Source organism: Aspergillus puulaauensis, chromosome 4, assembly GCF_016861865.1.
Source record: "Aspergillus puulaauensis MK2 DNA, chromosome 4, nearly complete sequence".
NCBI classification, from domain to species: Eukaryota; Fungi; Ascomycota; class Eurotiomycetes; order Eurotiales; family Aspergillaceae; genus Aspergillus; species Aspergillus puulaauensis.
The window spans coordinates 2,199,447-2,225,746 of NC_054860.1; the positions used below are offsets into that span (position 1 = coordinate 2,199,447).

Sequence of the window (26,300 nt, forward strand, 5' to 3'; positions counted from 1 at the left end):
GTATAAGTAGTAGTGGTTTGGACTTTGGAGAGATGGGGAGCTGGGACATTCACTTCGGGTGGAGGAGCTCTTGTTTGGACTCTTTGGAGGAGCTCCTCCAGGAAGCCCTAACCGAGACTAAAATTGGAGTAAGATGCCACCGCTTCTGATTGGCCAGAATTGAAGTCAAAGGCCGACTAGTTTGTCTGGGGTAATCCGGGGAAGACACTGCTTAATGCATATAGTCCATCGTGTCCTGGCTCCTCAGTCACTCAACCTGCACTCGCTGGTGACCAGATTGCATATTGACTCACCATGGACAAGGTCTCCGTCAAGGGCGCCAACGACGACAACGTCGACAAAACCTCCACAGCAGAAGGCCAGGTCATCGACCGCATGCCCGATTGCCTTCGCGCCCTGAGCGAGGATGAGATGAAAGCCCTCAACCGCAAGATCGTGCGCAAGGTCGACCTGCTGGTGCTGCCCACCATCGGCATCCTGTATATTTTAAATTATATCGACCGCCAGAACCTCGCCGCCGCAAAACTGCAAGGCATCATGGAAGACCTCAACATGAACGAGCAGCAGTTCGCAACAGCCATCTCCATCCTCTTCGTCGGCTACCTCCCGTTCCAGATCCCCTCCAACCTGCTCATCACCAAGATCCCACGCCCAGGAATGTACATCTGCCTAGCCGTCGTCATCTGGGGCGCAATCTCCGCCGCCACCGCCGCCGTCAGGTCCTACACTCAGCTCCTCGTCGTGCGCGCCATCCTCGGCGCCGCAGAAGCAGTCTTCTTCCCGGGTGCTATCTACTACCTCTCCGCCTGGTACACCAAGATGGAGCTCGGCAAGCGCATCGCAGGCCTCTACATCGCGCAACAGGTCGGCAACGCCTTCGGCGGCCTCTTCGCCGCTGCTATCCTGCAGCTGGACGGCGCCCATAACATCGCCGGGTGGCAATGGCTGTTCATAATCGAGGGCTCAGCAACCGTCGGCATCGGGGTGGTCTGCTCCCTCATCATGCCCGAATTCCCACACAACTCGCGCCTGCTCACGTCGCTCGAACGGTCCCTCGCCGTCTACCGCATCGAATCCGAAGCCGGGGCTGCAGAGGGCACAGAACACGAACCTCTACTCAGGGGATTCCTCAAAGCCCTCCGCGACCCAAAACTGCTTCTTCTCATCTTCGCAAACATGCTCTCCCAAACCCAGGGCAGCATCGCCAACTACTTCCCCACCCTCGTCTCCTCCCTCAACTTCTCGGAAACGGTTTCCCTCCTTCTAACCGCCCCGCCCTATATCCTCGCCGGCGCCGTCTACTACGGTCTCATGTACTACTCCGACGCCCGAAACACCGTCTACCCACTCATCCTGCTCTGCGTCGGCATTACAGTGATAATGTACATCATCCCTATGACAACACCCAACGTCGGCGCGCGGTACTTCGCAATGATGATCCTCCCCTTCGCCTCCGTCGGTCCACAACTGCTCTTATACAAGACGATAAATCTGCACCTTGCGCGTCCGGTGAGCAAACGCGCGGCTGCATCGGCGCTGGTAAATGCAATCGGGGGCACGGCGAATATCTGGGCGTCGTATTTGTATTTTGGGCCGCCGAGGTTTTTTGCGGCGTTTGGGACGCTTATGGGTGCTGCGGTGCTTCTTGGGATTACGGTTACCGGGTATAGATGGCTGGTGAGGAGGGAGAATCGGAGGCTGGATAGTGGGGTGCTTGAGGAGATTGAGAAGGTGAAGAGGGGGGGTGTTACGGGCGAGATGGTGGCTTTGGGGTGGAGGTATGAGATGTATTAAATAAAGTATACAGTTTGTAGTCAATAATTCTATGGCACTCTCCATTTAAGTTCCTATGAGTACTTGTAAGCCAGAAGGGCTTTATGTTATTCAAGACGCTAGCATCAATGTAGTCCAAGCATAGAGACAATGCGGGGGTACCAGGATCAATACTCCAAGACTGTATGACTAGCCGATCAATAGCCGGCGGAGATCCTCCGTGCGGGGACAACTTCTCTCCTCCATCTCACAGCAGAAGATGAATCAATGAGAAATGTCTGTTTCCACGACAAGAGGCCCCTACCAACCCTTCCAATGTCTCATCTGCCAGAGTCGCTTCACCCGGCACGAGAACCTCAAGCGACATGCCCTCCTGCACTCCCGCTCCCAGGATGAAGCACTGCTGCCGTGCGAGCTTTGCCAGGCCACTTTCTCTCGTCCGGACTTGCGAAATCGACACATGAAGAGGAAGCATCCAGAGCATCCGGAGCATCATGATAGGCGGACTAGAAAGAGAACTCAGAGCGAGCCGACTGCCACACAATGGAGCGACGAGTCGGTATCGCCGGAAAGTCACGATGAGCATCCGGATAGCTGGCATCAACTACAACAGACAGATACGAGCACTTCAGACAGATCGCAGAGTATTTCAGAGTTGATGCAGCAAGCCATGAGCGAGCCCCGAATCGACCGGATCGGACAGGACGTGATGGACTTGCAGACTTTACTCGATGCCGGCCCTTCACTACTGAAGCCTGGTCATGACCATCTTCCTTCGCCTGACTTTACCAGTTTCAGCTTTTGTCACGAAGGTGACGACTGGAGTCCGTCGACCGCTCAGATTGCGAGAGGCTGCGAGCTTTTCTTCGCCCATGTGTCGCACTTTGTTCCTTTCCTGCACCAGCCGACCTTCGACTATAATCAGGCTCCTTTATATTTGCTCCTGAGCATGCTGTCTCTGGCGTATCAATATGGCAGCGATCCAGAGACTCCGGATGAGAGTGGCGCAGATCTATCAAAACGCTGCTTCCACCGAGCCCGCGCCCTCACCAACGATGAAGACAACATCTCCACCGTACAATCCTACCTCCTCCTCCAAATCTGCGCCATGATGTACCTCTGCGGGGAGGATTCATCTCACGCCCTAAAAATGCACTCGGCCATGATCTCGCTCGCCCGCTCCAGCGGCCTCATGCACCCAACCACCATCGAACCATCCACAACCCAAGACCTCGACACCCTCTGGCACACCTTCATCAAGGCCGAATCCCACAAACGCACTCTCTTCGCCGTTCACCAGATCGACGCCCTCTGGTACCAGTTCCTCTCCATCCCGCGCTCCATTTCGCACCTCGAAATCAAACATGACCTCCCCTGCCCACGCGACCACTGGACTGCGTCGTCACCGTCCGAATGGGCCCATCGACAACTCATCCAGAAACAGGGGCCTGCAGTGCAATACGCCGACGCTGTCCGCCGCTTCCTCTCCCAGGACTCATCTGACATATCCTCCTCCTTACCACCATTCGACCCCTACGGCGCCATCAATATCACGCAGTTCCTCATCTCCTCCGCGCGCGAAATCTCCGGCTGGTCCACCATGACCGGCATGCTAAGCATCGAGCGATTCGGGGCTCTCCGCTCGTCACTCGTCGCTTTAAGCCCATTCATCCCCTCCTCAACCTCAACATCACCCTCACCCACAAACCCCGAGAATAATATTCTCAGCACAGCAACCTGGCAAACCGCCATGATCGAACTCCAAATCTGGTCTCCCTCACACACCTCCGGGATTGTCGAGGCCTCAATCGACGCCGTCCTCTCCCAGTCCACATACCTCTCCCTCAGCCCCTCCCCCAGCATCCTCTGCGAAGACCTCACAGCCAAAGCAATCCAGCCACATATCGACTGGTTCCTGCGGTACCTGGATTCGACAGTCGATCCTGCGGGGCAGGGCGAGGCGCCCTGGGTCGCGCTGTATGCGTATAAGGCGTTTTTGATTGCGTGGGTGCTTGTGAGGGGTGGTGTTTCTGGGGCGATGGGTGTTGTTGGTGTTGGGGATGGGGATGCGGAGGGTGCCGTGGAGTGGGCGAGGGGCGTGTTTGCTCGGAGACGCGGGTTGGTTCTTGGACGGTTGATTGCGGAGTGTCTTGATAGGCTTCCTGCGTAATTCTTGTCTAATTCTGTACTTATTACATATATACTATATTTATTTTCGTTGTGAGTGCGCTTAAGCCCGCTTGATTGGTTGGAACTCTTATTATACCCGTTGAAGCTCAACTTATGTGTCTACTCACCCTTTCCAAGGGTTCGACTTCCATTAGTGGTGGCTGCCCCTTTCTCTTTCGCTGTTCTCTGAGACGCCGGTTATATTCCTCCCGAAGGAGGCGGGATTTCACAGCCATCTTCTCAGCCTCTTCCATTGCATCCGCGGTCCAACAAACGAAGCGCTTCAAGTAGTCGATATGGTATTTCCCCACTGGTAGACAGGATCCCCAATCCTCGAGCACCGCAGATCTCCCATGATGAAGCACCCGAGCTACCCTGAACAGTCTGGTCCACTTGCTTTCCAATTCCCGGCCCATGTCCTTCTCTCTGGAGTGCTTCCACACCAGGACCAAATCACCTTTGGCGGGTGTTTTCTTTATGCTTGGGATTTTGTTTAGGCAACCGGTGGCGGTCATCGTAGTTCTTCACCAGAACACTCGCATGCTTGAGGTGCATGAGCGGATACCACGTATCATCCGCGTCGGTGTAGCCTTTCCAGCGCACAAGGTATTCTGGGTCGCCGTCTTTGTCTATACGTCTGTCGAGTAAGCGGTCGATTTCGTAGGATTCTTCTCACTTCGACATCAAGCACTGCTTCTGGGGCGGGCGAAGAACGAGTGTAGGCGTCTTTCTGTTGAGGTCTCTTCTCTACCGTAGGTGAGCAACCGATACAACTGGATCAACCCTCCAGTGCTTGGGGAAGTCGAGTCTATAGGTATGCCAGAGGACTGACTTTGACACGCTCGAGGATTTCAAAGGGTCCAGCGTACTGGCTACCGAGTATGCGGCCGAGGATAGCGCTATGCTTATAGCCTTTGTGGTATTGGGGCCACGCATTAAAGCTTGCCTGCATTTGGGGCAAGGCGGCCGGCCATTCTTTGACATCCAGAAAACTCGCTATTGACTAAGACCTTTGCCTTGCTTAGCATAACATATGCCGTCAATCAAAAAAGACGAGCTTTGTCAGCTTACTTGGTTTAAGATACAAAGTGAGGCTATACGCCAAAGGTGACACCTTAAAAGAGGTAAAGCAAGCGCATAAAAGAGAGACCTAACGGAAAACAATCTGGAGGTCTTAATAGAGGAGGAGCGCCAAAAAGAAAGCATGGCATATCAAGTGCCTAAGGACTGACGTTTAAATCAAAGCCATGCTTTGAAAGGATTTTCACGGCAGTTTTTGATAGGGACCACTTCTTCAATAGTTTAGTAGCAGCCGATGGGTCTGCGAAGAAACATTCTTCCATCAGGTATAATAGATTTGATGCAGAGGTTTGCCATCTCCAATCCTCTGGCAGGTTCAACGGGCAGAGGAAAGATAGAACTGTAAAAGTAGGGCCCCAAGGGTGCATATCCGTGTCAACTAGAATTCGGAGGTTTGCGTGTATCTTACGCATGCCTGTAGGCCAGCTCGACTCAGGGATTGTAGAGATATCCGAAGCTATAACCTTAAAGGTTTGCTCAGCATTACTGCGGGTGAGGCGGCTTGTGGTATAGTGCGCATGGCATTCAAGCACCCAGTCATGGAGCAGTGTTAATATGTCGTCGCTATACCAATTTCCTAATGGGATTGCCCATAGCACTCCACAGCCCCACCGGCAAAACGTATACACCGGCAAAAGCATACACCAACAAAAAGTATACAGGCCCGAGCCGCGGATCGAACGCGGGACCTCTCGCATTTTTGCTATAGGGTTAACCCCTGGGATGGTTGTTAGTAAATTGGATGGAGACGGATTGGTCCGAATTGGGAAGACCTACTAAGCGAGAATCATACCACTAGACCACCCGGGCTGATTATTAAGCGGCGTCCAATTAACAGTGCAGACTGTGCAGTAGAATGAAGCAGTTGAAGTAGCAGACAGACGCAGGACTATATATTTGAGGAGGACTGCGGTCCGAATTTGCACTGCTGTTGATGGAAATCAAGGCAGCCCGTTTCCAGGTCATTGCCAGTCCCGTTTCTTCCGGGGCGGCATTCTTCGTCAGAACCGTGTGAGGAACAGAACGAAAGGATGAAAACGAGAAGATAGTCGAAACGTCCATCGATGGCTTAGCCCGGAGAAGTAATAGCATGACCACTTCGTAAGCCGGTCTCCACGACTTGCAAGGGGAGCAGCAAAAACTGACTGGGACCATGGAAAATGGCCTTCAAGGCGGATTCGTTAAGACAAGCGATGAGATGATTCGTCTTTACCGTTTTGTGCTTCGACGGGAACCCAGCTGTAGGAACCCAGCCATAATCATCGACACGATCTTTAAAAGACGTCTCAATGGCAGGGCGAGTATATTCGTTTGACAGCAGCATGTCCCAAAGGGTGCCAGTATCCTTCATGCCAATCGACCCAGCCAGGCGTGTAGCAGACTGATCCATTTGGCGGACCCAACTATGAGTAAAGGGGACTCCTGGGATTTCACACGGTCCCTTCAGATCCCTCTCCACACGACCGCTCCCCTTCACATTCTTGTCGGGGTGATAGGAGAGAATTTGCATCTAACTACGCCGCTGAAAGTGACGATGTCTGTTCAGCTGCCAGAGCTGCAGAAGGAGCCTTTAAAAGGTCTCCATGGTGTTACCAATAAATTAGGTCTCACGGGAAACTGCTGTTCAAGCTGGCAGACATATGGGTATGTATTTGGGCTGGAGGATTCTTAGAAGAGGTATGTACCACTGAGATGGATCTGCCGAGGGAAGATATCCTGTGAGGAGAAAGAGAACGAGAGAAAAGGGGGGGAAGGCTCATATTTATAGACAAGAAAGACGTGTTGAATTGTTTGGTCTAATAACTTCAATATTTACTCGGCTACATTGAATACTCCGGTAGATGGGAAGTGGTCAGCATCAGAGTAACTAGTATTGCCACAGCATAATGAATCTCTATTGAATTCATGTCAACACCAGAGCCATCAGTTAATCACCCAAATTGAATAATTCTCTCATCTAAGCCTGCGCAATACATTCAATCTCAATAACCGTCCCGTCGCCAGGCGGAACAGCCTGCAAGCACGAGCGCGACGGCATGGGCTTGGGAAGGAAGTCAATATACACCTCGTTCATGGCAGCAAAGTCCTTCATGTCTGCCAGGTACACATTGTACTTGACCACCTGTTCTAGCGAAGACCCGGAGAGCTCGAGTACTTCTTTGAGGTTTTGGAGGACGGTGCGCTGGGCTGTTAGTAGTGATAGACTTAGGGCTAGGGCTGGGATAGGCTTACCGTGGCTTGCTTGATCTCGCCAGTGGCTGTTTGGCCGGCGAGGAAGACGAGGCCCGGGACTTTGGTAGCAGGGCCTGTATTGTTAGCTTGTTTAAGAATTATTCGGAGTAAAGGTTTGCATACAGTTGTGGGGCTTGGGAGGGAATTTGTCACTGGAGATGAGTTGGCGGGACATGGTGTTGAAAGATTGGCTGTGAGGATAAAATATTGAAATGGACACAAGTTTCTCAAGAGCTATCTTCTTAAATTAATGTTTGTTTCTATCTTTTCCGTTGGGGTCTGGAGGCGGAGGAGTGCTATCGGTTACGGCTGGGAGGAGCTCCTCCACGGTCCACCTGCACCTCTCCACGTCCACTAATGCTGCTAAAATGAACTATGTCGGCAATACAGAGGAGCTCCTGCACCCCAGACTGCAGGTCTGCAGTATACGGGTTTGTGGTAGGGGAAGGGTGGAAGTTAGGGCAAGTCTACAGACAGACGAGGAGCTCGCCTGTCGTATGATCGTATACAGAACGCTTCATACCTGCCCTATATAATTACTCCACGAACATCAATACTCATTAGCACTAGATCAAAAAGTCAAAACTTATTGTAAGTCAAGTAAGATGGCACCAGCAGCACCATTCAACCCACCCTCGCCCAACCTGCCCGGCAAACCCTCCGTGCCAGAATGGAACCCTCCCCCAGCCACCAAGCAGACCGAAGGCTTCGCAACGCTCAAGTCCATCGATCTCTCTCTCCTTGACTCCGACGACCCAGCCGTCGTCGACAATCTCATCCAGCAAGTCAAAGTGGCCATCCGCGACGACGGCTTCCTCTTCCTGGAGAACTACGGCGTCTCGCTGGAGCAGCTGCACCGGCAATTCGCCCTCGCGCAGTATCTGTACAACAACATCAGGGAGGAAGACAAGGAGCGTCTCCTCTTCGACCCTGATACCGGCCGGTGGTCAGGGTACAAGCATCCCTATGGCTTCAAGGTACCATCCACCACCCCGTCTAACCTGCCAAAAGTATCTATAACAGCATCTAATGTATACGGTACAGCGCCACCGCGGCCCCGCCGACGGAATCGAACAATTCAACTGGTACAACCGCGAATGGAACGACATATCGCGCATCCCCAGCTGTGTGCACCCCCTAATGGACGAAATCCGGTCTTTCTGCAGCTACCTCACGGAATCCGTAAACCGGCGCCTCCTGACCCTGTTCTCGCGCGTCCTCGAACTCCCAGACACCCACCTCTGGGACCACGTCCAATCCCACGGCTCCCCAACGGGTGAAGGGTACTTCCGGCACGCGCTCTTCCGGCCTGTCCAGAAACAAACTGAGCAGGCGTCCAAGGGGCTAAGGATGCATGGGCATACGGATTTCGGGCTGACGACGCTGCTCTTCTCCGTTCCTATCAGCTGTCTCCAGATCTGGGGACGGGATGAGAAGTGGTACTATGTGCCGTATAAGCCCGGGGCGTTGGTGATTAATATTGGGGACACGCTGGAGATTGTCTCCGGGGGCCATTTCAAGGCGACCCGCCATAGGGTTTATAAACCGCCGGCGGATCAGTTGGAGTTCGAACGGTTGTCGCTTGTGCTGTTTAATAGTTCACTTGGGGAGTTGAGGATGCAGCCTGCTTATGGTATGACTTTTCCTTTATCTTCTGTGGTCTTAGCTGTGGTTTTGTATGTGGCTAACGAGTGTGGTAGAATCTCCCCTCATCCAGCGGGAAGGATGCGTCGAAGAGCAGGGCGTGTATAAAGAGTTCAAGCGCCTCACTGAGCAGGGCCAGCTCGTGCCATCGAATCGCGAGTGGCGCGAGATCCAGATTGCCACGGCGACGGATCCGACAGATACAATGCATAACCGGGTTGGGGCGCACCAGGTTATCATCGATGGGAGGGTGATGCATCAGAGGGAGTACATGGGGGTGAAGGTTGTTTTGCCAGTTTAGCTCAATTGACTGTTCTTCTAGCTATTCTATAGTTATTCTATAGTTATTTATGTAGTTTATTGATTTTATACGTAGGTTAAGGAAGAACATACCCCCCATCAATCAGCACATCACTCCCAGTCATATAACTACTCGCCTCACTCGCCAGGTAAAGATAAAGGCCCTTAATCTCCTTCGTATGGCCCTGTCTCCCCAGGACCGCCATCCGGTAAGCCTCATTAACCGCCAGCGGACTCGCCCCCATCTTGGTATCAAAGAAGCCGGGGGACACGATATTGACGCGGGCAAACTCGCGCCATTCCCGCGCCAGCGACTTGCCAAAGTGCGTCACAAAGGCCTTGGTCCCGTTGTAGATGGGCTGGTCGGTGGGCACGTTGACGATGTGGGCGCTCATGCTAGAGGTGATGATGAGGTTTCCGCTGTTCTGGCGCGCAAAGACCTCGCCGGCGTATTTGGCGCAGTGGACGATGCCGTCGACGTTGACGGAGAGCTGTTTCTTGTATTCGGGGAGGGTTTGTTCGAGGATTGGTTTTGAGATGGCCATTCCTGCTTACATTAGTGTTTTTCCTTTTTTTCTTTTCTTTTTTTTTTAGATGGAGTATGAACGTACCGGCGTTGGCAATGAATACGTCGATGCGTCCAAAGTCCTTCACCACGCTGGCGATGGTCTTTTGCACTGCCTCGGGGTCGGAGACTGTCACCCGTCAGTATCTTCCTACTGTCTCTTTTGTCAGTATACGCACCATCAACTTTATACGCAACAGTCTTAACACCATGCTCCTTCGCCAACGCCTCTGCCTTTGCAACAGCAGCGTCGTTTCTAAACCAATTAGCAAACAAACACAACCCCTGGAATGGCTTCTTGACAACTCACGAATTATACCACAGCGCAACCGCCGCCCCAGCCTCCGCCATGGCCTCGGCGACTGCATACCCGATCCCATCAGCCGCTCCTGTAACGGTCACGACCTTGCCGGCCATCTTGAACTGGTCGAGGACATTGGAGGGCGTGTTGGGGAATGGGCGCGGGAAGCCGTCGCGGACGACGGCGCAGTTCTCTTGTGTCATGGACATGGTGATGTGTTGTGTATTTGCGAGGTATTTGAAGAATTGTTGTTGGTTTCTGGGTGTGAGGGGTATTTATTATTTAACCGCGTGTTATATGGTGGGGGGAGTTTGGATTCATCGGCGGAGTATAGACCGGGGGAGGGGGTCGGGGAGGAGTCGTCCGAGTGGGTGGAACTACTGGACCGAGATTATCCTGTCCAGACAAGAGTGTACGGAGTTTACTGGTCTTGATATAAAATTATCCGGAGAAGCAGGTTCGGGTAATTCAGTTTCACATAGGCCCATCTGTATAGATTCTACAATCTAATCTAAAAAACAATCCCACCCCCATCAACAACAATATCCGCCCCGTTGATATACCCCCCAGCCTCACTCGCCAGCAACACAACCGCCCCCGTCAACTCCCCCGGCACCCCCATCCTCCCAAACGGATTCCTCTCCGCCCAAATCCTCCTATGCCCCTGCAGCCCATCCCCCTCATTCAAAATCGTATCCATATACCCGGGACTAATCGAATTCGTCCGAATCCCATACCTCGCCCACTCCGCCGCCAGGCAATTCTTCATCATAAGCAGCCCCGTTTTCGACACGTTATACGCAATCTGCGGCTGCGGGAAATTCACCCGGTGCGCCGAGATCGACGCAATGAAGGTGATCGCGCCGCCGGTGCCCTGATCCACCATGCGCCTGGCGGCGGCCTGCGCGCAGATAAACGCCCCCGTGGTGTTCACGTCGAGGACCTGCCGGAATTGAGACGGCGGCAGGGTCAGTGCGTCGGCGCAGCCTACTATCCCGGCGAAACAGAAGAGGATATCGACGGATCCGAGATCCTGCGCTGCTTTTTCAAAGGCGTTGTCGACGGCTGCTTCGTCTGTGATGTCGACTTTTGCGGTTAGGATCTTTGACTCGGGGAATCGGGTTCTGAGATCGTTGATTTCTGTCTCAGAGGTGCTGGGGTTCATATCTAGGATTAGGAGGCCGCGGAGACCGTGTTCCAATAAGGCAGTACAGGCTGTTAGACCGAGTGTCCCGGCGCCTCCGGTGACTACTGCGTTGCCGGTTACGGCGAAGCGCTGGGCGGCGCTTGTTGCGTGTGGTGTTGGCGCTGTTTTGGAGGTGGGTGTGCCGGTGCTGAGGGTCATTGAGGGCACTTGGCGGCTGGTGAGGGCGTCGCGGTCGGTCATTTTGATGTGCTGATATGTGCTGATGCTATTGGGTTGAGAGATGGAAGGGATAACGGGCGTCGGTATAGAAGCGGGGTTTATAACAGAGAGAGCTGATGGAGTACTTTACTTGTCTTGTTGCTGTCCCCGCATGTACAGTCGGAGGACTTCTGGCCGATACTCAGGCATCGGTTGGATCTACGCCGATAGAGAGACAGTAATGCTGAATTATCCTACTTCGGCCCTTCAATGACCGTCTTGACGCCCTTCCCCGTCTTCGCCAGCTCCCACGCCTCAGTCGCTTTCTCAAACGGAAACACTGCAGTCACAAACTCCCCCAGTTTCGCTCCCAATCTGCCCTGACTCGCCAGTTGGATCCCCAGTTTAAAATCCCCAGGCCCGTACCTAAAGCACCCCAGCGCTGTAATCTCCTTCTCGCACATCTCCGAGATCGGGAACTCGATCTTGCGCTTGCCCATCCCAGCCTGCACATACGTCCCACCCATCCGTAGCGCATAGATGGCAGTTTGCACAGACGCTTCAGCCCCAGAGGCATCAATAGCAACATCCACACCCCCGTCCGTATCAAGACCATGCGTTTGTAGAATACACCGCGCATTCCCTTCCGCATCGAGACCCTTATCAGGGATATACACCCGTCCCACCTCCTCACCAACAACCCCCCTCGCAAACTCACCCCTCTCCTTCAAAAGATCCACCGAAACAACAACCCGCGCTCCAAACTCCCTCGCCACAGCAGCCGTAAACACACCCACAGTGCCCGCCCCAAACACAACAACACTATCCCCAGGCTTGACACCCGCCAGCCGCACCGCATGAACCGCAACAGCCAACGGCTCAACAAGCACCGCCTCCCGCAGTCCAATCCCAGACCGCTCAGGAATCCGATAACAGAAATCCGCAGGAAGGACGAAATACCTGCTCAGCGTCCCATGCAGCCCAGACCCCGGGTCCGCGGCGAATTTCATCCGCGGGCATAGGTTGTACCGCCCGGCTTTGCATCTGTCGCAGTGTCGACACGGGTAGCCCGGTTCTATTGCGACGATGTCGCCTGGGGAGAGCGTTGTTGGTGGTATGCCGGAGCCCACGGCGTGGATTGTACCCGAGGCTTCATGGCCCATTGTTAGGGGGTTGGACTCGGAGACGAATGTGCGGATGCCGCCGTCGAGCCAGAAGTGGACCTAGGAAGTAGTAATCAGTTTTGTGGATCGTTTAAAGAGGTTTGGGGGGAGTCGTACATCGCTGCCGCAGACGCCTGTGTAGGCGATTTTGACAATGACGTCGTCTGGGTTGGTGATGGTAGGGACCGGACGGTTCTCGAAGCGGGCGTCGAGGGGGCCGTAGAGGAGGCACGAGAGGTTTGTATCAGTCGCCATTGTCTGAGATAGGATGACTTCCTGCTTGGGTAGTTGTAGGAGTTGCAATGCAGGTTTGAAAGGTTGAAAGTTGATGCTATGCTGTCGGTCGACTATTGACCGACTACCCCTCGTCCTTTTGCGGCCGTTGGAGACTCTTCCGAGCCACGCACTCACCTGGCTATGCATTTGGTGATTTACTCTAGTTTGGTGTCTGGATCACTGCATAGTCTGACCCGTATTCCCAACGTAGTCAAACAAATCAACCTCATCGGTACTTGGAAATCCATTCAGCCCTTCAAATAAATCATTCTCCCACGATGTATCTTCAAAGAACATCTGCAACGTGGGATCAACAGCTAACGGGGCCAAAGACGTATCCGCCATTTCACCAGGCTCCTGTGTCTGGTAGGCCGGGTCATATTCTCGGATCTGCGCGGGCTGTCCTGGCGGAGACCGGTCCCGTATCCTATCCAGAACCGCGAGACACCGCATCGCAGCGTTATTTGTTGGGCCTAGCGAAGCCAAACAGTCGCGGGCCCGGGATATAGACGAGAACCAGAGTTCCTGATTAACGGCCGCCAAACTGCTGTCTAGGGGCGGGAGCGGCCGGAGGTGATGGATGCTCAGGACAACGCTGGCCTGGAATAAGAAATAAGTTGCGTACCAGCTAAGGCCTGTGTGGAGGGTGTCGAAGAAGTCGCGGCAGAATGTTGTTACGTCTTGGATTGTCTCGACTGCGGCGAAATGGCACATGTTTTGTGCTTCTTCGCGCTCTGAGGGCACGCTGCATAGACGTTGACTCCCCCACCAGAGTAGCATTCGCAGGTTTTGCTCTTTCCATCCGACTATTGCGCGTGGGCCACGGAACCATGTTGGTACGTCTTGCGCTGTGAAGTAGGAGGGGAGCGATAGTCTCCAGGCTTTAAGTTGGTGGTCGATGGATCGGGGGGCTTTCAGGTCGAAGGATTGTCTGTACGGGCAGGAGATTATTTCGCTGAATATCCGGTTTGCGATTGACACCAGTCGGGCCTGTGCAATGATAGCAGAGTATGTAGTCGGTCTATCCACGGGTGCAGTCAAGGGAGAGTCCAGAGCACAATTCTATGCCACCTCAGCAATGTTCAATCATCTGGTAAAATACCTACCGAATCGTCTACATTGAGCGGAAGACGGGTCTCGATAAAAGAGTCCGACGCCATGACCGGTCTCCCAGTCGTCAGGCTGAACCCGCTGTCGAAGCAATACACCACCCACCAAACCGCTCTCCGGCGTTCATTTAACAAGGTATCGTGTGCCGTTCCTGAAGGCGGCTCGCGATGTAGACCCAGGCCCAGCGCCATTCGATACGCGATGCCGATGTAGTTGTATCCTGTGTTCGGCCGGTCTCGCTTTTGCAGATAATTACCCTGCTCTCATCAGAGACAGTTCCATATAACCCGACAAACATACCATGAGCAAAAATGCTTGAACAGCAACAAGGCTCCCCGACTCCAGCATTCGCATCGAAATGCGTGACCGAGCAGCCATATAGTAGCTACACTGGCTCAGCGGCGACCCCCCAGTAGAAACCCAGTGCCCAATGGCCAAAACAAGATAAAATATCAAATGCCAGCTCGAGCGCGGATGGATCTGCTGCCGGCTGCGATACTTGTCCCGGAACGTACTCTCATGCAAAATCGGGTACGAGCAGTTATACCACTGAAAATACGCGTCAATGAGGTTATCCAGCACAGCAGTATTAGCGAAATGCATCAACAGGGACGGACTCCCCATTTGACTCGCCCGCGCGGGTGACTCTCCTTGGTGTTCCTGCAGGTTATGGTTCTCTGGGAGTAGGTCCGAGATGGTCTGTAGGAGCCTGGTTCCTGAACTATTCCCTACATGTCTACATTAGCCAATGAAAATAACGGGGTATATTCCGTACCTAGATACCCTTCCGCTCTCGCCGTAGGAAGAGACACCATTCCGTCCGCCGGGTCCCGAGCCATAGAAGCCTCATTCCATTCGAAGCCATGCGAGGAGCCGGGGCTCTCAGATCCAGGCTCTAACTCCTGGGGTATCTCAACAGGCCCGGGGTACTCCGTCTCCGGCGCGATCGTCCGCAGCGCATCTTCAATATCGACATCCGGGTTCAATCTGCGCAGTAGTGAAAGCAGACCTGTGCAGCGGACCTCTGCAGCATCCAAATTTCTAGCTGACATCAGCACCTAATCTGCACTAATAAAGTCATAAATAGGTACCGTCTAGTCAAAGGCGTCCGGGACGGACGGGGCCCGAAAATGCAGAGCTTGTTGCTCTTCGCGCAGTACGAGCAGGGATTCGTCCCGGAGCACTGAGTCGTGGACATCAGCATCTAACCGCCAGTCGTCGATCAATAGTCAGGGTAAACTGAATAACGTACGTACCTTACTTTTGCGTTTCTTCCTTGCGTCAGTTAGCCGCTCGTGGAGTCAGTCGGTGGTCTCTTACCCGGCATTCTGTGCACTGCGTCGGAATTGATCAGCCAGCCGATCGATCGGGTGGTTCCTGGCTAGTCGGGTACTTACAGCTCTTAGCTCTGCGAGTCCGGACTTCCGGCTGGCGGATTTGGGCATTTTGCCAGAAATTTTATGCAGGCTTAATGAGAGTCGGAGCAGTCAATGGCGAAGACGAGTGTGGAGGAAGACGTCGTGGTCGTGGGCTGGATGATCTCATCGGACCACAGGCGGCCGATTACCGTACTCCGATTTGCAGGCAACTAATATTCTATAGAATTTCCATTTTATATTACTTGCTGAATAAATAATAATGGCGAGAGATTATTTCAACCCTCCAGATAATAGTAGGCTCTGTCCTGTCATGTATCCTGTCTTCACCAACATCGTCACCACATTTGCCGTCTCTTCTGGCGTCCCCAGTCGACCCAGCGGGATGTTCGATGCGATCCCAGAAACGGCCGTAGCAGATGGCACCATGCCAGTATCGCCAATCATCGCAGGCGCAACATCGTTGACACTAATATTGTACTCGGCCAGACGCGTAGAGAGGTTTTTCATCATCCCAGTAAGTCCACCCTTGGAAGCAGCATAATCTAGACATGTTGGTTAATACTACGAACGTCTTGCAGTTAAGAAACCTACGGCATCCATTAATCCCTCCTCCCGATGCGGCGATCGATGACATGAACACGATGCGCCCCCACCGCTGAGCTTTCATATGCTCTACCACACCTTTAACCAGGACAAATGACGCGCGGAGATTGATGTTCAACATGTAATCGAACTCCTCCAGCGTGATGTCCCACACATCAGGCACCCGTTTGCCGTATCCGGCATTCGATATTAGAATATCTGGCCGGTGGCCGTGCTGGGAGTCGATTTCACGAAACATGGCATTGATTTGATCGGGAGAGCCGACATCGACCTGGTGGGTGGAAATATGGAGATTCTTGGCATATCGCGAGTTTAGGTCTGAGACGAGCTCGTCGATGAACTTGACATTGGTTGAGTAGGTAAGGGCGAGATGGACGCCTTGTTGTGCGAGCTGGTGGGCGCATGCTGCACCGATCCTAGCTCAACGTCAATACAACATCTCATTATTCAATGTAATCAGCCCTACCCTCCTGATGCACCCGTTATCAGGGCCAGTCGGCCGCGGATCTCGTTCGGTGACATTGTCAGTCAAGTATCGGGCGGATGAATTTCCAAGCTGAGCCTGAACTGGTCATAAATACATGCGCTGTCATCGTTCGATGATAAGGTATGCATGATCGGCATTTGCAGGGCGTAGAGGCCAGTTGCCGAACAGTATGTCAACATGTCGACCTCGGGACTGGAGGAGCTCCGCTTGGTGGGCCAGTCGGTTATATGTGGAGCAGAGAGCTTGGCCATCAGTGCATACTAGACGATTCCACGCTCTCCTTCTCAGTTGACTTGCGATGGATTTGATTTGGAAGATCGGTCGTATCCTGCACTAAGGATCTGATCTTTGAGAGCCAGCGTGTGTCGGATTGGCTGTTCACAGAGAGAGAGAAACAGAAAGACGACTCCAACAAATCCTTCGGGAACACCGAGGGACCACGTGCCGCCAGCGTCTCTCCTCATTTGCGATAACGTCGAGTCCAGGCAGTCGTTTTCCTGTCACTTGGCAAGGGACAAGCTTTGTTAAGCTCGGTGTGCCTTCTTGGCTCCAGGAAAAGTCAACATGGCATTTCAATCAAGCATGCAACGCTGCAACGGCCAATGGCTTGCGGACAGCCAGACATGTGCGAGTGGGAGAAACGGTTGATTCAGCGACTTGTTTTGATAAAGAGACCCGAGTCGAAGTCTAATTCCACCGGCTTCCATAATGTTTTTTAGTCGCATGCAAGGCCTTTCCTGATCCAGAGTCGCGTGCCCGCTTCTCGTTATCTCTTCACTTCTTCCCTCCTTTCTCTTCCTTCTCTTCCTTCTTTTCTTTCCTTGCTTTCCCCCGCTTTTCTTCTCTCTTTCTCCATTGCATTTTTGGATCACCCGTCATGGCCAAAGACGAGGAAAAAGTCGCTGTAGGTGAGGATGTCCCTCCCTCCACTGAAAATGCGCCTCTCGAAAATACGACCAAGAGCCGTTGGGAGCGCAGCTGGCCGACCATTGCATGCGGCGCGGGTCTCTTCTCCGACGGCTATCTCAACGGGGTACGGATCCATTCTCTCCCATTCTTCGTCCGCGCAAACTAATTTCTCAGGTCATTGGCTCCGTCAACACCATGCTCAGCATGATCTACGCCGACGCCTATACTAAATCATCGGCCAGCAAGAACGTCTCGTCCATCGCATTCGCCGGTACCGTAGTTGGAATGCTCTTTTTTGGTGTCCTGAGTGACCACTGGTCCAGAAAGGGCTCTCTTCTAGCTTCCACGCTCATTCTAATCCTGTTCGCCATTCTCTCTACTGGCTCATATGGCTACCACGGAAGTGTCTATGGTCTCTTCTCTGCCCTCGCCGCTTATCGTTTCTTCTTGGGTATTGGAATCGGCGGAGAGTATCCTGCGGGGTCTGTTGCTTGCGCAGAGAGCAGCGGCGAATTGAAAAACGGTCACCGTAATCGCTAGTTTATCATGTTCACCAATCTCCAGATTGATTTTGGCTTCGTCGTCTCTGCCTTTACGCCTATGATTCTGGTTTTAATTTTCACGGAGAACCACCTGCGAGCCGCATGGCGTGTGGCTCTGGGACTGGGCATCATTCCGCCGCTCAGTTTGCTGTACCTCCGACTTAAACTAAACGAGCCCGAGGAATTCAATCGCGAGCGCATGCACAAGTTTCCTATCTGGCTAATCATCAAGTGAGTACCGCGGCGCCATTTTGATTAACGTGCTAATGCCATCTAGGTTTTATTGGAAGCGCTTGGTAAGCTGCCATCTTAGACCAAAACAGCCTGAATACTGACATTCCAGGCCATCGTTTCTCTCATCTGGTTTGTCTACGACTTTTCTGCGTACTCCTTCAACCTCTACTCCTCGGCCTGGATTGCCCTCATCCTCGGCGACTCCTATCCCCTGTGGAAGAGCTTCGGATGGAACACGGTTGTCAATCTATTCTACATCCCCGGATCAGTTTTAGGTGCTTTCGCAAGCGATTGGCTAGGGCCGCGCAAGACCTTGGCAATTGGTGTTGGTCTTCAAGGTGTCATAGGTTTCATCATGTCCGGCTGCTACGAGTACCTGAACACTCCGAAGAACGTCGCAGCATTCGTTGTCGTTTACGGGTACGTAACTACCAACAACAATTCGGCACTCCAAAACTAATACACTGCAGAATCTTCCTTGCCCTCGGCGAATTCGGCCCCGGCGATAACATCGGCCTCGTAGCCGCCAAAACCAGCGCGACCTCCATCCGCGGACAATACTACGGGATCGCAGCAGCGGCGGGTAAAGTCGGCGCGTTCGTGGGGACGTATGTCTTCCCAGTGATCCAGGACAATGCACCCAATGAGATCCGGGCCGGTCAGGACCCGTTCTTTGTGTCGAGCGCGCTGTGTCTTTTCAGTGCGGCGCTGGCAATCTTCTGTCTGCCGCATATTGGGCAGGATACTATTACCGAGGAGGATACGAAGTTCCGTCGGTATCTGGAGGAGCATGGGTATGATACCTCGTCTATGGGGCAGAAGAGTGAGAGTGAGAGTGGCAGCGGCGGTGGACAATAATGAGTATACCTTGTACACAAGGTGTATGATATACCGATATAAATAGCCTCGCGGTTTAACCGTGTTTAATCCATGTAAATAAGTGTCAGCAATTCTCGGCGATAGACTCAGTGAATCATGTTAACTCCCAGTTCGTGGTAAGTAAGCACTACTGTCGTGACGTAGTGCCAGACCGGAATCCAACACGCTTACGCTCTCCCAGACGAACCAGCGAATAAGCCACTGCGACTCCGCAGAACCGACGCACCGTCAGACCAAGCCTCCAGCTTACAGGATCGCAGCCCTAAATTGATTTGCCGGTTACAGTCCAACTGATGTTCTGGACAAGACTTGTGGGGTTGCTGGTTGGACTTGGCACGTACCGTCTCCGTACGTACTCCGAACTTTGGATTTAGGGCTGACCTTGTATAAATAGTAAATATCCCTCAGATTCCCGGGGTGATATTCCAAGCTTATTCTTTTCTCTAATAGATATTTATCGTTGGTATATAAGTAAGTTAAGTATGGACCGCCTCACCGAATTCGCATCCCAACACCCCCAAATCGAACATGTCACGCCCACCTCGCCAGACTTCGACACTGTGCGATCTATATTCGCACATCCGGAGATCATCCCCAGCGCTATAATGCGACCCGGCAGTATCGAGGACGTCGCGGCCGCTGTATCCTTCCTCTCGAGGGAGGGGATCGACTTCACCATCCGGGCCGGAGGACATGACATGCACGGACGGTCGATGAAGAATGGGGTTGTTGCGTTGGATTTGAGGCGTATCAACCATGTTTATGTTCAGGTTGATAGGGAGAGGACTACGGCGAGAATCGGAGGCGGGAGTTTAATGGCTGATGTGATTGCGGAGCTTCAAAGGGAAGGGTTCATTACGCCTGTGGGCACGATTGGGTGTGTGGGGTATGTTGGCTGGGCTATGTATGGGGGGTATGGGCAGTACAGTGCCTTGTTTGGATTGGGGGTTGACCAGATTGTTGGTGCGAAGGTGGTTAATGCGACGGGGGAGATTGTGGAGGCTGATAGGGAGCTGTTGAAGGGGATTCGCGGGGCTGGGGGTGCGTTTGGGGTTGTTGCTGAGCTGACGGTGTCTATATACAAGCTGGATAAGGTATGTTCGGACAATATTTCTTGGAGAGAGGGATCTGACTTTCCAGGTACTGGCTGGTGTCCTCATGTTCAAATCCGACGACCTCGACACTCTCGTTCCCCAGTTCAACGAGCAATACAGAGCCCTAAAGGCACAAGGGCTACCGAAAGCCCTCAGTCTCAATCAGGCCATTATACCTGCTCCCACCCCGACATTTGGAATTCTGTTCTTATGGGCATCGCCGGACATCGAAGAGGGGAACAAATGGGTCGACAAGATAGCCAGTCTCGGACCGGTCACGGTCAACACAGTCGAAGAGAAGACCCCAAAGAGCTGGCTAGATGAGGCAACTAAGATAGTCGCGACATCCACTCAAGGCCGCTTGTACGCGGTCTCTCTAAGAGAGATTACCGACGAGGTTGCTCAAATCATAGCGCACTACACCAAGAACACGCCGGCAGACCCGCATATCCTCCTCGACGTGCATGAGCTCCGACGTGAGTCGCCGTCTATGAGGCCAGCCCCTGGCTCTGTTTTCGCTGCTAGGGAACCGCATTTTGTGGTTCAGATCATCACAATCGTGCAGGATAAAGAGAACTTGCAAAAGACTTTGGCTTGGGGGGGCGAGTTCCAGCGGGCATTGCAGGAGACGAGTGCGGACAACATTGTCTCGGCTTCTTATGTTTCTTTCACGTCGCCGGAGGAGATGGATCCTTCTAAGATCTATGGGGAGAATCTCCCATTCCTGAAGGATTTGAAGCAAAGAGTTGATCCGGGTAATGTGTTTAAGGCGGCGATTTCATATCTGTGAGATCTCATACCGCGAACCTCTAGATACCGATAGATGGATTGGGTGTGGTGCCGGCTATGATGAAATGCTAGAGGCCTGTTCTAAATCTTATGTTGTTAACGGACCATCGCCAGAAGTCGGATTGTCCAAGTCTAATTGTGACCACGAATAAACCACTCCGCTGTATAGAAGAGGGAGAGGCGCCGCTCTATAGTTAAAGGATACCAGCTGGTTGGCGTAGAAAGAGCGGCCAGTGTGGCAGATGCGGTCCTCTTTCCTACGATCCAGCAGACTCCAATATTGACTCCAACAGCAAAGTCCCTGAGTGCCAGAATCCATCTCACGCACTGACCTTTTCCGTAGCCCTAAGTGCAGACTTCTCCGGGCCAAGACCCGCACGTCGTCTGGGCAGACCCTGCAGAGGAGCCAAGCCGCGGACCAAGACCCGTCCACGCATGTCGCCGTCAAACGCCTGACAAGACTAAACCATCCCAAGTCTGTGGGGACCGGCTGGTCTTTTACATTGGCAGCGATATATCCCGGGGTTGCGGGGTAATTGCACCGCGCGTGGGTCTGCTGCATCTGGGGATATAATCATAGCACAGCCTCCTCCACGAGGCTGTCAATCAATCCACTTTGGCTGTGACAGGTGTTCCATTCGTGTATGCCTTGTCTGCCTTGTACGCCTTGCATGCCTTGTGTGTGACAGTTTCATTCTTGTTTAGGATCTTACGGTGCAGGCAGGTATCACCATGGGCTTCAGCCTGCATGCCAACAATAGCAATGATCCGCCTGAGGTGCGGAACTGGCGGATTCATCTCATCACGGTTATTGTGAGCATGGGTGCTATTGCGAGTAAGCACTCTAAATGTCCTGGATGGCCAATTGGGTGTCTGACTGATGGTGGCAGTGGGCTACGACACCAGCGTGATTGGCGGGACCATGGCCTTGGATTCGTTCCGTCGGGACTTTGGCCTGGTGTCTGCTTCAGAGACTGCGACTGATACTCTTGAGGGCAACATCGTGTCGACTTTCCAGGCAGGATGCTTCTTTGGCTCGCTTCTTACATTCCCGCTTGGGGAGAGATTTGGGCGACGGAATGCAATTATCATGGCTGTTTGTGTCTTTTGTGTGGGTGGGAGTCTGATGGTGAGGCTGTCTTGCATTTAATGTTTTCATAGGCTAACAATATACATGACAGACTGCATCTTCAGGCCATCTCGGTTTGATATATGCTGGCCGCGCCGTTGCAGGGTTCGGCATCGGGGCTGTATCACTCCAGGTCCCGGTTTACATAGCTGAGATGGTGAGCTCTTACCTAGTATCTTCTCGCAGGTGTTAACAAAAACAGTCGCCAGCTTCTATACGCGGTCGACTTGTTGGAATCTTCGAAATCTGCTCTCAGGGTGGCGGCATGCTTGGGTTTTGGATCAACTACGCCATCAACCGTACTGTATCCTCTGAACGGATGGCTCAGTGGCAGATTCCTCTGGGCATACAGCTTCTCCCAGGGGGGTTACTCTTAGCTGGAATCTTCCTTTGCCCTGAGAGCCCCCGGTGGTATGCAAAGAAAGACCGCTGGGATGAGGCAGAGCGAAGCCTAGTCTGGGCTCGTACCCTGCCTGCTGAACACCCCTTTATTCAAGGAGAACTCCAACAAATCCGCGATCAGCTCCAAAATGACATGATACCGCAGGAAAGCAAGTACGACCCGTGGTACTACATGCACCGGTTATGGCAAAGAGGGACTCGGAACAGGATCGGCATTGGCCTCTTGCTCATGGCATTCCAGAACCTGACGGGAGTGAATATCATTACATAGTATGATCCCAGCTAAAACAAAAGAACAACACAGCTAACAGTTAGGGCTAGCTACTCGCCCCGAATATTTGAAACCCTCGGTATCAATTCAACAGACACCAAGCTCTTCGCGACAGGGTTCTACGGGATCGCAAAGACCCTCGGCATGACCATCTTCAGCGTCTGGCTAGTTGAAAAAGTCGGCCGACGCAGCGGTCTCATCTGGGGTGCTTTCATAGGCAGTCTTCCCATGTGGTACATCGGTGGCTACGTCTTCGAGCGAGATCCTACACGGACTGCATCACGCGGCGACACCGTGCAGGACGCCTGGGGGTACATCGCCATGGCCTGCGTCTATCTTTACGGCCTCATATACTGCGCTACTTGGCAGGTAAATAAATACCCAATTCTTATAAAAACGCCTCAGCTCATATGTTTACCAGGGAATAACCTGGGTCGTATGCTCCGAGATCTTCCCCATCGACATCCGCATGCTCTGCGTCGCAATCACAACAGCAGACCAGTGGCTCTGGTCGTTCGTCATCAGCCGCACAACGCCGTATATGATTACCTCTCTCGGATACGGCACGTACTTCTTCTTCGCATCGTTGATGATCGCCATGGGGTTCTGGTCGTGGTTCTTTATTCCGGAGACGAAGGGCAAGACGCTCGAGGAAATGGATGCGCTGTTTGGGGCGCCCAGCTCGGTTAGGGCGGGAATTGGCGAGGTTGGGATGGATGACGTGAAGAGGGAGACTGTTCATGCTGAGAAGGTTTGACGGGTTGGTTGTTGTTGCTGGTCTTTGATGAATGCACGCGATACGGCTGTTGGTAGTTGGGCTGGTCCTGTAGTTGAGTATGATTTTATTGAACTATAGCTGCACTGTATACAGTTATTTCTTCTATTTGGTTTATTGTTGTGTCAGTCTGGTCTTCGAGTAGTTCTTTGGACATGTATACCACTTTCCAGGCATGAGCCCTAACCTGCCATCGTAGTGGAGACTGTATAAACATCGACCCACTGCGGGTCGGATCTCGGATGGATCCACTCACCCTTGCATACAACAGAGTATCAAAGAAGAATGAAGTTGTACTACAATATTATAAATATAATAACATAAATCAAAATCCTCCAGTCCCTCTCACCCGATGCACAACCCCCACAGCCCCCTTCGCCCAGCTAAACCTCCCCGGATCAAGACCTATAGAGCCCTCCGGAATCTCGCCGGTCTGGGGATCACGCCAGCACCCATCATCGGGACTCACGAGGCCGTATTTAAGTGTGTTCTGGTTCCGATCTATACCCTCTCGCCACGCGCGGCAGATTTGGGGCGAGTCGAGCAGCACGTTGACTTCTTGGCTGTGGTAGTAGGATTGCGTGTCTAAGTTGCCGTTTCCTTGTTGTTGTTAGTCAGTCAACCCTTTTAAAACGGGTGCATGGTCTATTTCGCCCATTCATACCTTGTATGGCCACCGATTCATCAATAATCATCAGCTTGATATGACAGCTCCGCTTCTTGAACTTATTATGTATAGGTCTTGTCTGGTCTTTCCCAACGTAATTAAATATCCTCAGCCGGGACTTTTCCTCATACGTCTCGAGAGACTCATATAGCCGGTTCGAAATCATTTCATTCGTTCCGTTCTGGAACGGGAGGAGCTGGCCGGCGTCGTTATACCCTAGACAGAGGTATGCTGTAACAACCACGCCGCGACGAACAGCGTCGAGAAGCGGGTCTAGTAGCGGCTCGGCGTTCATATTTGGCGTTTGGATGAATATGGAGTGTTCAGCATTCTTGATTGCGGCGAGGAATGCGCCATTTTGGGGTACGGCTGTGCTTGAGTGGTCGGGGGCTGTAAAGGCTTGGTTAGCATGGTAGAAATGGATGGTGAGGAAGGGGTGAGCTTGCCTCCGTATGGCTCTCTATTTACTAATGCTATTGGGAAGGGTTTGTGTGGTGGGTGCACAATGTATGGCTTCATTCGGTTTTGTTGGTCTTCGTCTGGTGCATCGCCGGTCGTCGACGACTGCATTGTATGATCTAAATCGGTTAGTTATATGAAGTTTCATGTTTATTATGAACTTACTGAGAAGGCGGGTGACTGGTTTCGTTCGAGACTCCCCATCCCGCGGCTTAAGTAGTCCGTTCACCCTTTTCGCCTCGGACTTGACATCTACATCGTAATGTTCACTGTCAATTGTATGTTGCGGAAGATCACCATCGCTCTTTTGGGGATGGTCGTTCTCATGCACTGAGAAACAAGACACCAGTGCAGCTGCTGCCGGTGAGTTCATCATAGGTAACGGCGGATCTAACTCTTTACCCCAGGATATCAGCGCAGTATCATAAAATGAATCCACAATCGGCCCCTCAACGTGAGCCATCATCTCCAAATTATCATTATCCTGGATATTGCTGCTCTGCAGTAGCGCAATGCGACGATCTACAATCATAAATTTGGCGTGGAACGTGCCGATTATCGGCCGGTGGTAGTTGATCACCTGCATATCGAGATGCGGAATCTCATCTGAAGTTGGTAAGTTGACTTTCCCACCTACGTACTTCTTCTCCTCGACGCTGAGGTGGCTCTCCCAGACCTGCATATCCAGTCAGCTGTACCTATATTGAATATTCAGGTTTGACTTGTGCGTACCTGCTTTGGATCACCACGGTCATAAAGAAATTTCACAACGACCTTCTCCCCTCGCTTCCCTGCTCGCCTCGACAGTTCTTTCAAGGCATTGGTGATCAACGTCGACGCATTCGAGAAAATCCAGTAATTCGTCGCAAGGAACACCTCCTTCTCCGCACGAACAATGCAATTGGCCATATGCCGACAGAGATCCGGCAGCGGCGCAACAATCGTCAGCGGGAGCACGCCGTGGCTTCCCATGAGCGGCGGAGAGACAACTCCGCCAAGCGGATTTCTGCCCAGCGCAGCGAGCGCGTCGTGGTAAATCTACACACAATAAGCTACCGATCTCCTAACTTTGGTGGGTGTACCTACTCGAAGAAACAACGTGCTCGGTTCAGAATCGCCCCAATTCCCGCACTCTTTTACCCTCTCCAATTCATCGCTCTTGGCGTCGTCTTCATCACTTGCTAGGTCTGGGCTCTTGTCGGTGTCTTTACTCTCATATAGCTCTTTGAACAGCTTATACGGAGCTAGTGTCGGGTCACCGGCGAGTTCCGAGCTAACTGTGCGATCGCCATGGCACAAGTTGTGGACGTTCCATGAGACCATTTTCGGGATCCTTTGCATGCGACGTCTATAGCGTTTGGATTTGGTGGAGGAGCGCTTGAGTAGGATTAGAGAGACGACCAGGATGATGCAGAAGACGGCATGGTAGGGTTTTAGGGATGGCATAATAAGATAAACCGGATGAGGTTCTGGTGGAGCAGAGAGACAGCCTTACAAGGCTCGCGGTATAAATTGTTTGGAAACACATGACGCCCGTGTTCCACCATGACATCACCCCCGCTAGGCATCAGTATACCACAACTTTTGAGTGTCCCCGGTTTTCTGGTGGAGTATCCCTTGATTATTGTTTTGGATCCTCAGAGATGCGTTACTTGTCAAAAATTGCTAAGAATTGCTGCTGGGAGGGGCGTAGCAGTTGTGCAGCTGCCAGTGCCCATGAGAA

The 26,300-nt window shown here is 52.6% G+C and overlaps 13 protein-coding genes and 1 non-coding gene across 14 annotated transcripts; 6 read left to right on the forward strand and 8 right to left on the reverse strand.

The window, feature by feature from the left end:
* Nucleotides 1–294: 294 nt before the first annotated feature.
* On the forward strand, nt 295–1,794 carry APUU_40894S (uncharacterized protein; the record flags this gene model as incomplete). The annotated part of the gene is made up of 1 exon (XM_041704016.1): nt 295–1,794. One exon carries the CDS (start codon nt 295–297, stop codon nt 1,792–1,794), a length of 1,500 nt encoding a protein of 499 aa, XP_041556644.1.
* A 253-nt stretch (nt 1,795–2,047) lies between these two features.
* On the forward strand, nt 2,048–3,943 carry APUU_40895S (uncharacterized protein; the record flags this gene model as incomplete). Its single annotated transcript, XM_041704017.1, has 1 exon — nt 2,048–3,943. One exon carries the CDS (start codon nt 2,048–2,050, stop codon nt 3,941–3,943), a length of 1,896 nt encoding a protein of 631 aa, XP_041556645.1.
* Nucleotides 3,944–5,683: 1,740 nt separating this feature from the next.
* Nucleotides 5,684–5,832, reverse strand: APUU_t40015A. Its single transcript has one exon. It is a non-coding gene; the product is annotated as a tRNA-Thr (tRNA).
* Nucleotides 5,833–6,979: 1,147 nt separating this feature from the next.
* APUU_40896A (RidA family protein) lies at nt 6,980–7,429 on the reverse strand (the record flags this gene model as incomplete). Its single annotated transcript, XM_041704019.1, has 3 exons — nt 6,980–7,204; nt 7,255–7,328; nt 7,378–7,429. 3 exons carry the CDS (start codon nt 7,427–7,429, stop codon nt 6,980–6,982), a joined length of 351 nt encoding a protein of 116 aa, XP_041556646.1.
* Nucleotides 7,430–9,275: 1,846 nt separating this feature from the next.
* APUU_40897A (uncharacterized protein) lies at nt 9,276–10,273 on the reverse strand (the record flags this gene model as incomplete). The annotated part of the gene is made up of 4 exons (XM_041704020.1): nt 9,276–9,745; nt 9,810–9,893; nt 9,943–10,019; nt 10,074–10,273. The coding sequence occupies 4 exons, from the start codon at nt 10,271–10,273 to the stop codon at nt 9,276–9,278; spliced, it is 831 nt and encodes a 276-aa protein (XP_041556647.1).
* Nucleotides 10,274–10,575: 302 nt separating this feature from the next.
* APUU_40898A (uncharacterized protein) lies at nt 10,576–11,451 on the reverse strand (the record flags this gene model as incomplete). The annotated part of the gene is made up of 1 exon (XM_041704021.1): nt 10,576–11,451. The coding sequence occupies one exon, from the start codon at nt 11,449–11,451 to the stop codon at nt 10,576–10,578; it is 876 nt and encodes a 291-aa protein (XP_041556648.1).
* A 212-nt stretch (nt 11,452–11,663) lies between these two features.
* Nucleotides 11,664–12,995, reverse strand: APUU_40899A (NAD(P)-dependent alcohol dehydrogenase; the record flags this gene model as incomplete). Its single annotated transcript, XM_041704022.1, has 2 exons — nt 11,664–12,632; nt 12,690–12,995. The coding sequence occupies 2 exons, from the start codon at nt 12,993–12,995 to the stop codon at nt 11,664–11,666; spliced, it is 1,275 nt and encodes a 424-aa protein (XP_041556649.1).
* Nucleotides 12,996–13,025: 30 nt separating this feature from the next.
* Nucleotides 13,026–15,403, reverse strand: APUU_40900A (uncharacterized protein; the record flags this gene model as incomplete). The annotated part of the gene is made up of 7 exons (XM_041704023.1): nt 13,026–13,910; nt 13,955–14,215; nt 14,259–14,686; nt 14,734–14,999; nt 15,050–15,141; nt 15,279–15,293; nt 15,356–15,403. 7 exons carry the CDS (start codon nt 15,401–15,403, stop codon nt 13,026–13,028), a joined length of 1,995 nt encoding a protein of 664 aa, XP_041556650.1.
* A 204-nt stretch (nt 15,404–15,607) lies between these two features.
* APUU_40901A (SDR family NAD(P)-dependent oxidoreductase) lies at nt 15,608–16,462 on the reverse strand (the record flags this gene model as incomplete). Its single annotated transcript, XM_041704024.1, has 3 exons — nt 15,608–15,879; nt 15,929–16,356; nt 16,407–16,462. 3 exons carry the CDS (start codon nt 16,460–16,462, stop codon nt 15,608–15,610), a joined length of 756 nt encoding a protein of 251 aa, XP_041556651.1.
* Nucleotides 16,463–17,304: 842 nt separating this feature from the next.
* On the forward strand, nt 17,305–17,876 carry APUU_40902S (uncharacterized protein; the record flags this gene model as incomplete). Its single annotated transcript, XM_041704025.1, has 2 exons — nt 17,305–17,460; nt 17,511–17,876. The coding sequence occupies 2 exons, from the start codon at nt 17,305–17,307 to the stop codon at nt 17,874–17,876; spliced, it is 522 nt and encodes a 173-aa protein (XP_041556652.1).
* A 60-nt stretch (nt 17,877–17,936) lies between these two features.
* On the forward strand, nt 17,937–18,970 carry APUU_40903S (uncharacterized protein; the record flags this gene model as incomplete). The annotated part of the gene is made up of 4 exons (XM_041704026.1): nt 17,937–18,109; nt 18,156–18,174; nt 18,222–18,532; nt 18,583–18,970. 4 exons carry the CDS (start codon nt 17,937–17,939, stop codon nt 18,968–18,970), a joined length of 891 nt encoding a protein of 296 aa, XP_041556653.1.
* Nucleotides 18,971–19,473: 503 nt separating this feature from the next.
* On the forward strand, nt 19,474–20,875 carry APUU_40904S (FAD-binding oxidoreductase; the record flags this gene model as incomplete). The annotated part of the gene is made up of 2 exons (XM_041704027.1): nt 19,474–20,085; nt 20,132–20,875. 2 exons carry the CDS (start codon nt 19,474–19,476, stop codon nt 20,873–20,875), a joined length of 1,356 nt encoding a protein of 451 aa, XP_041556654.1.
* Nucleotides 20,876–21,606: 731 nt separating this feature from the next.
* Nucleotides 21,607–23,433, forward strand: APUU_40905S (sugar porter family MFS transporter; the record flags this gene model as incomplete). Its single annotated transcript, XM_041704028.1, has 6 exons — nt 21,607–21,709; nt 21,765–22,003; nt 22,056–22,160; nt 22,206–22,675; nt 22,727–23,045; nt 23,098–23,433. The coding sequence occupies 6 exons, from the start codon at nt 21,607–21,609 to the stop codon at nt 23,431–23,433; spliced, it is 1,572 nt and encodes a 523-aa protein (XP_041556655.1).
* Nucleotides 23,434–23,776: 343 nt separating this feature from the next.
* Nucleotides 23,777–26,023, reverse strand: APUU_40906A (IQ calmodulin-binding motif protein; the record flags this gene model as incomplete). The annotated part of the gene is made up of 6 exons (XM_041704030.1): nt 23,777–24,051; nt 24,116–24,508; nt 24,565–24,696; nt 24,743–25,253; nt 25,310–25,615; nt 25,664–26,023. 6 exons carry the CDS (start codon nt 26,021–26,023, stop codon nt 23,777–23,779), a joined length of 1,977 nt encoding a protein of 658 aa, XP_041556656.1.
* Nucleotides 26,024–26,300: the final 277 nt, after the last annotated feature.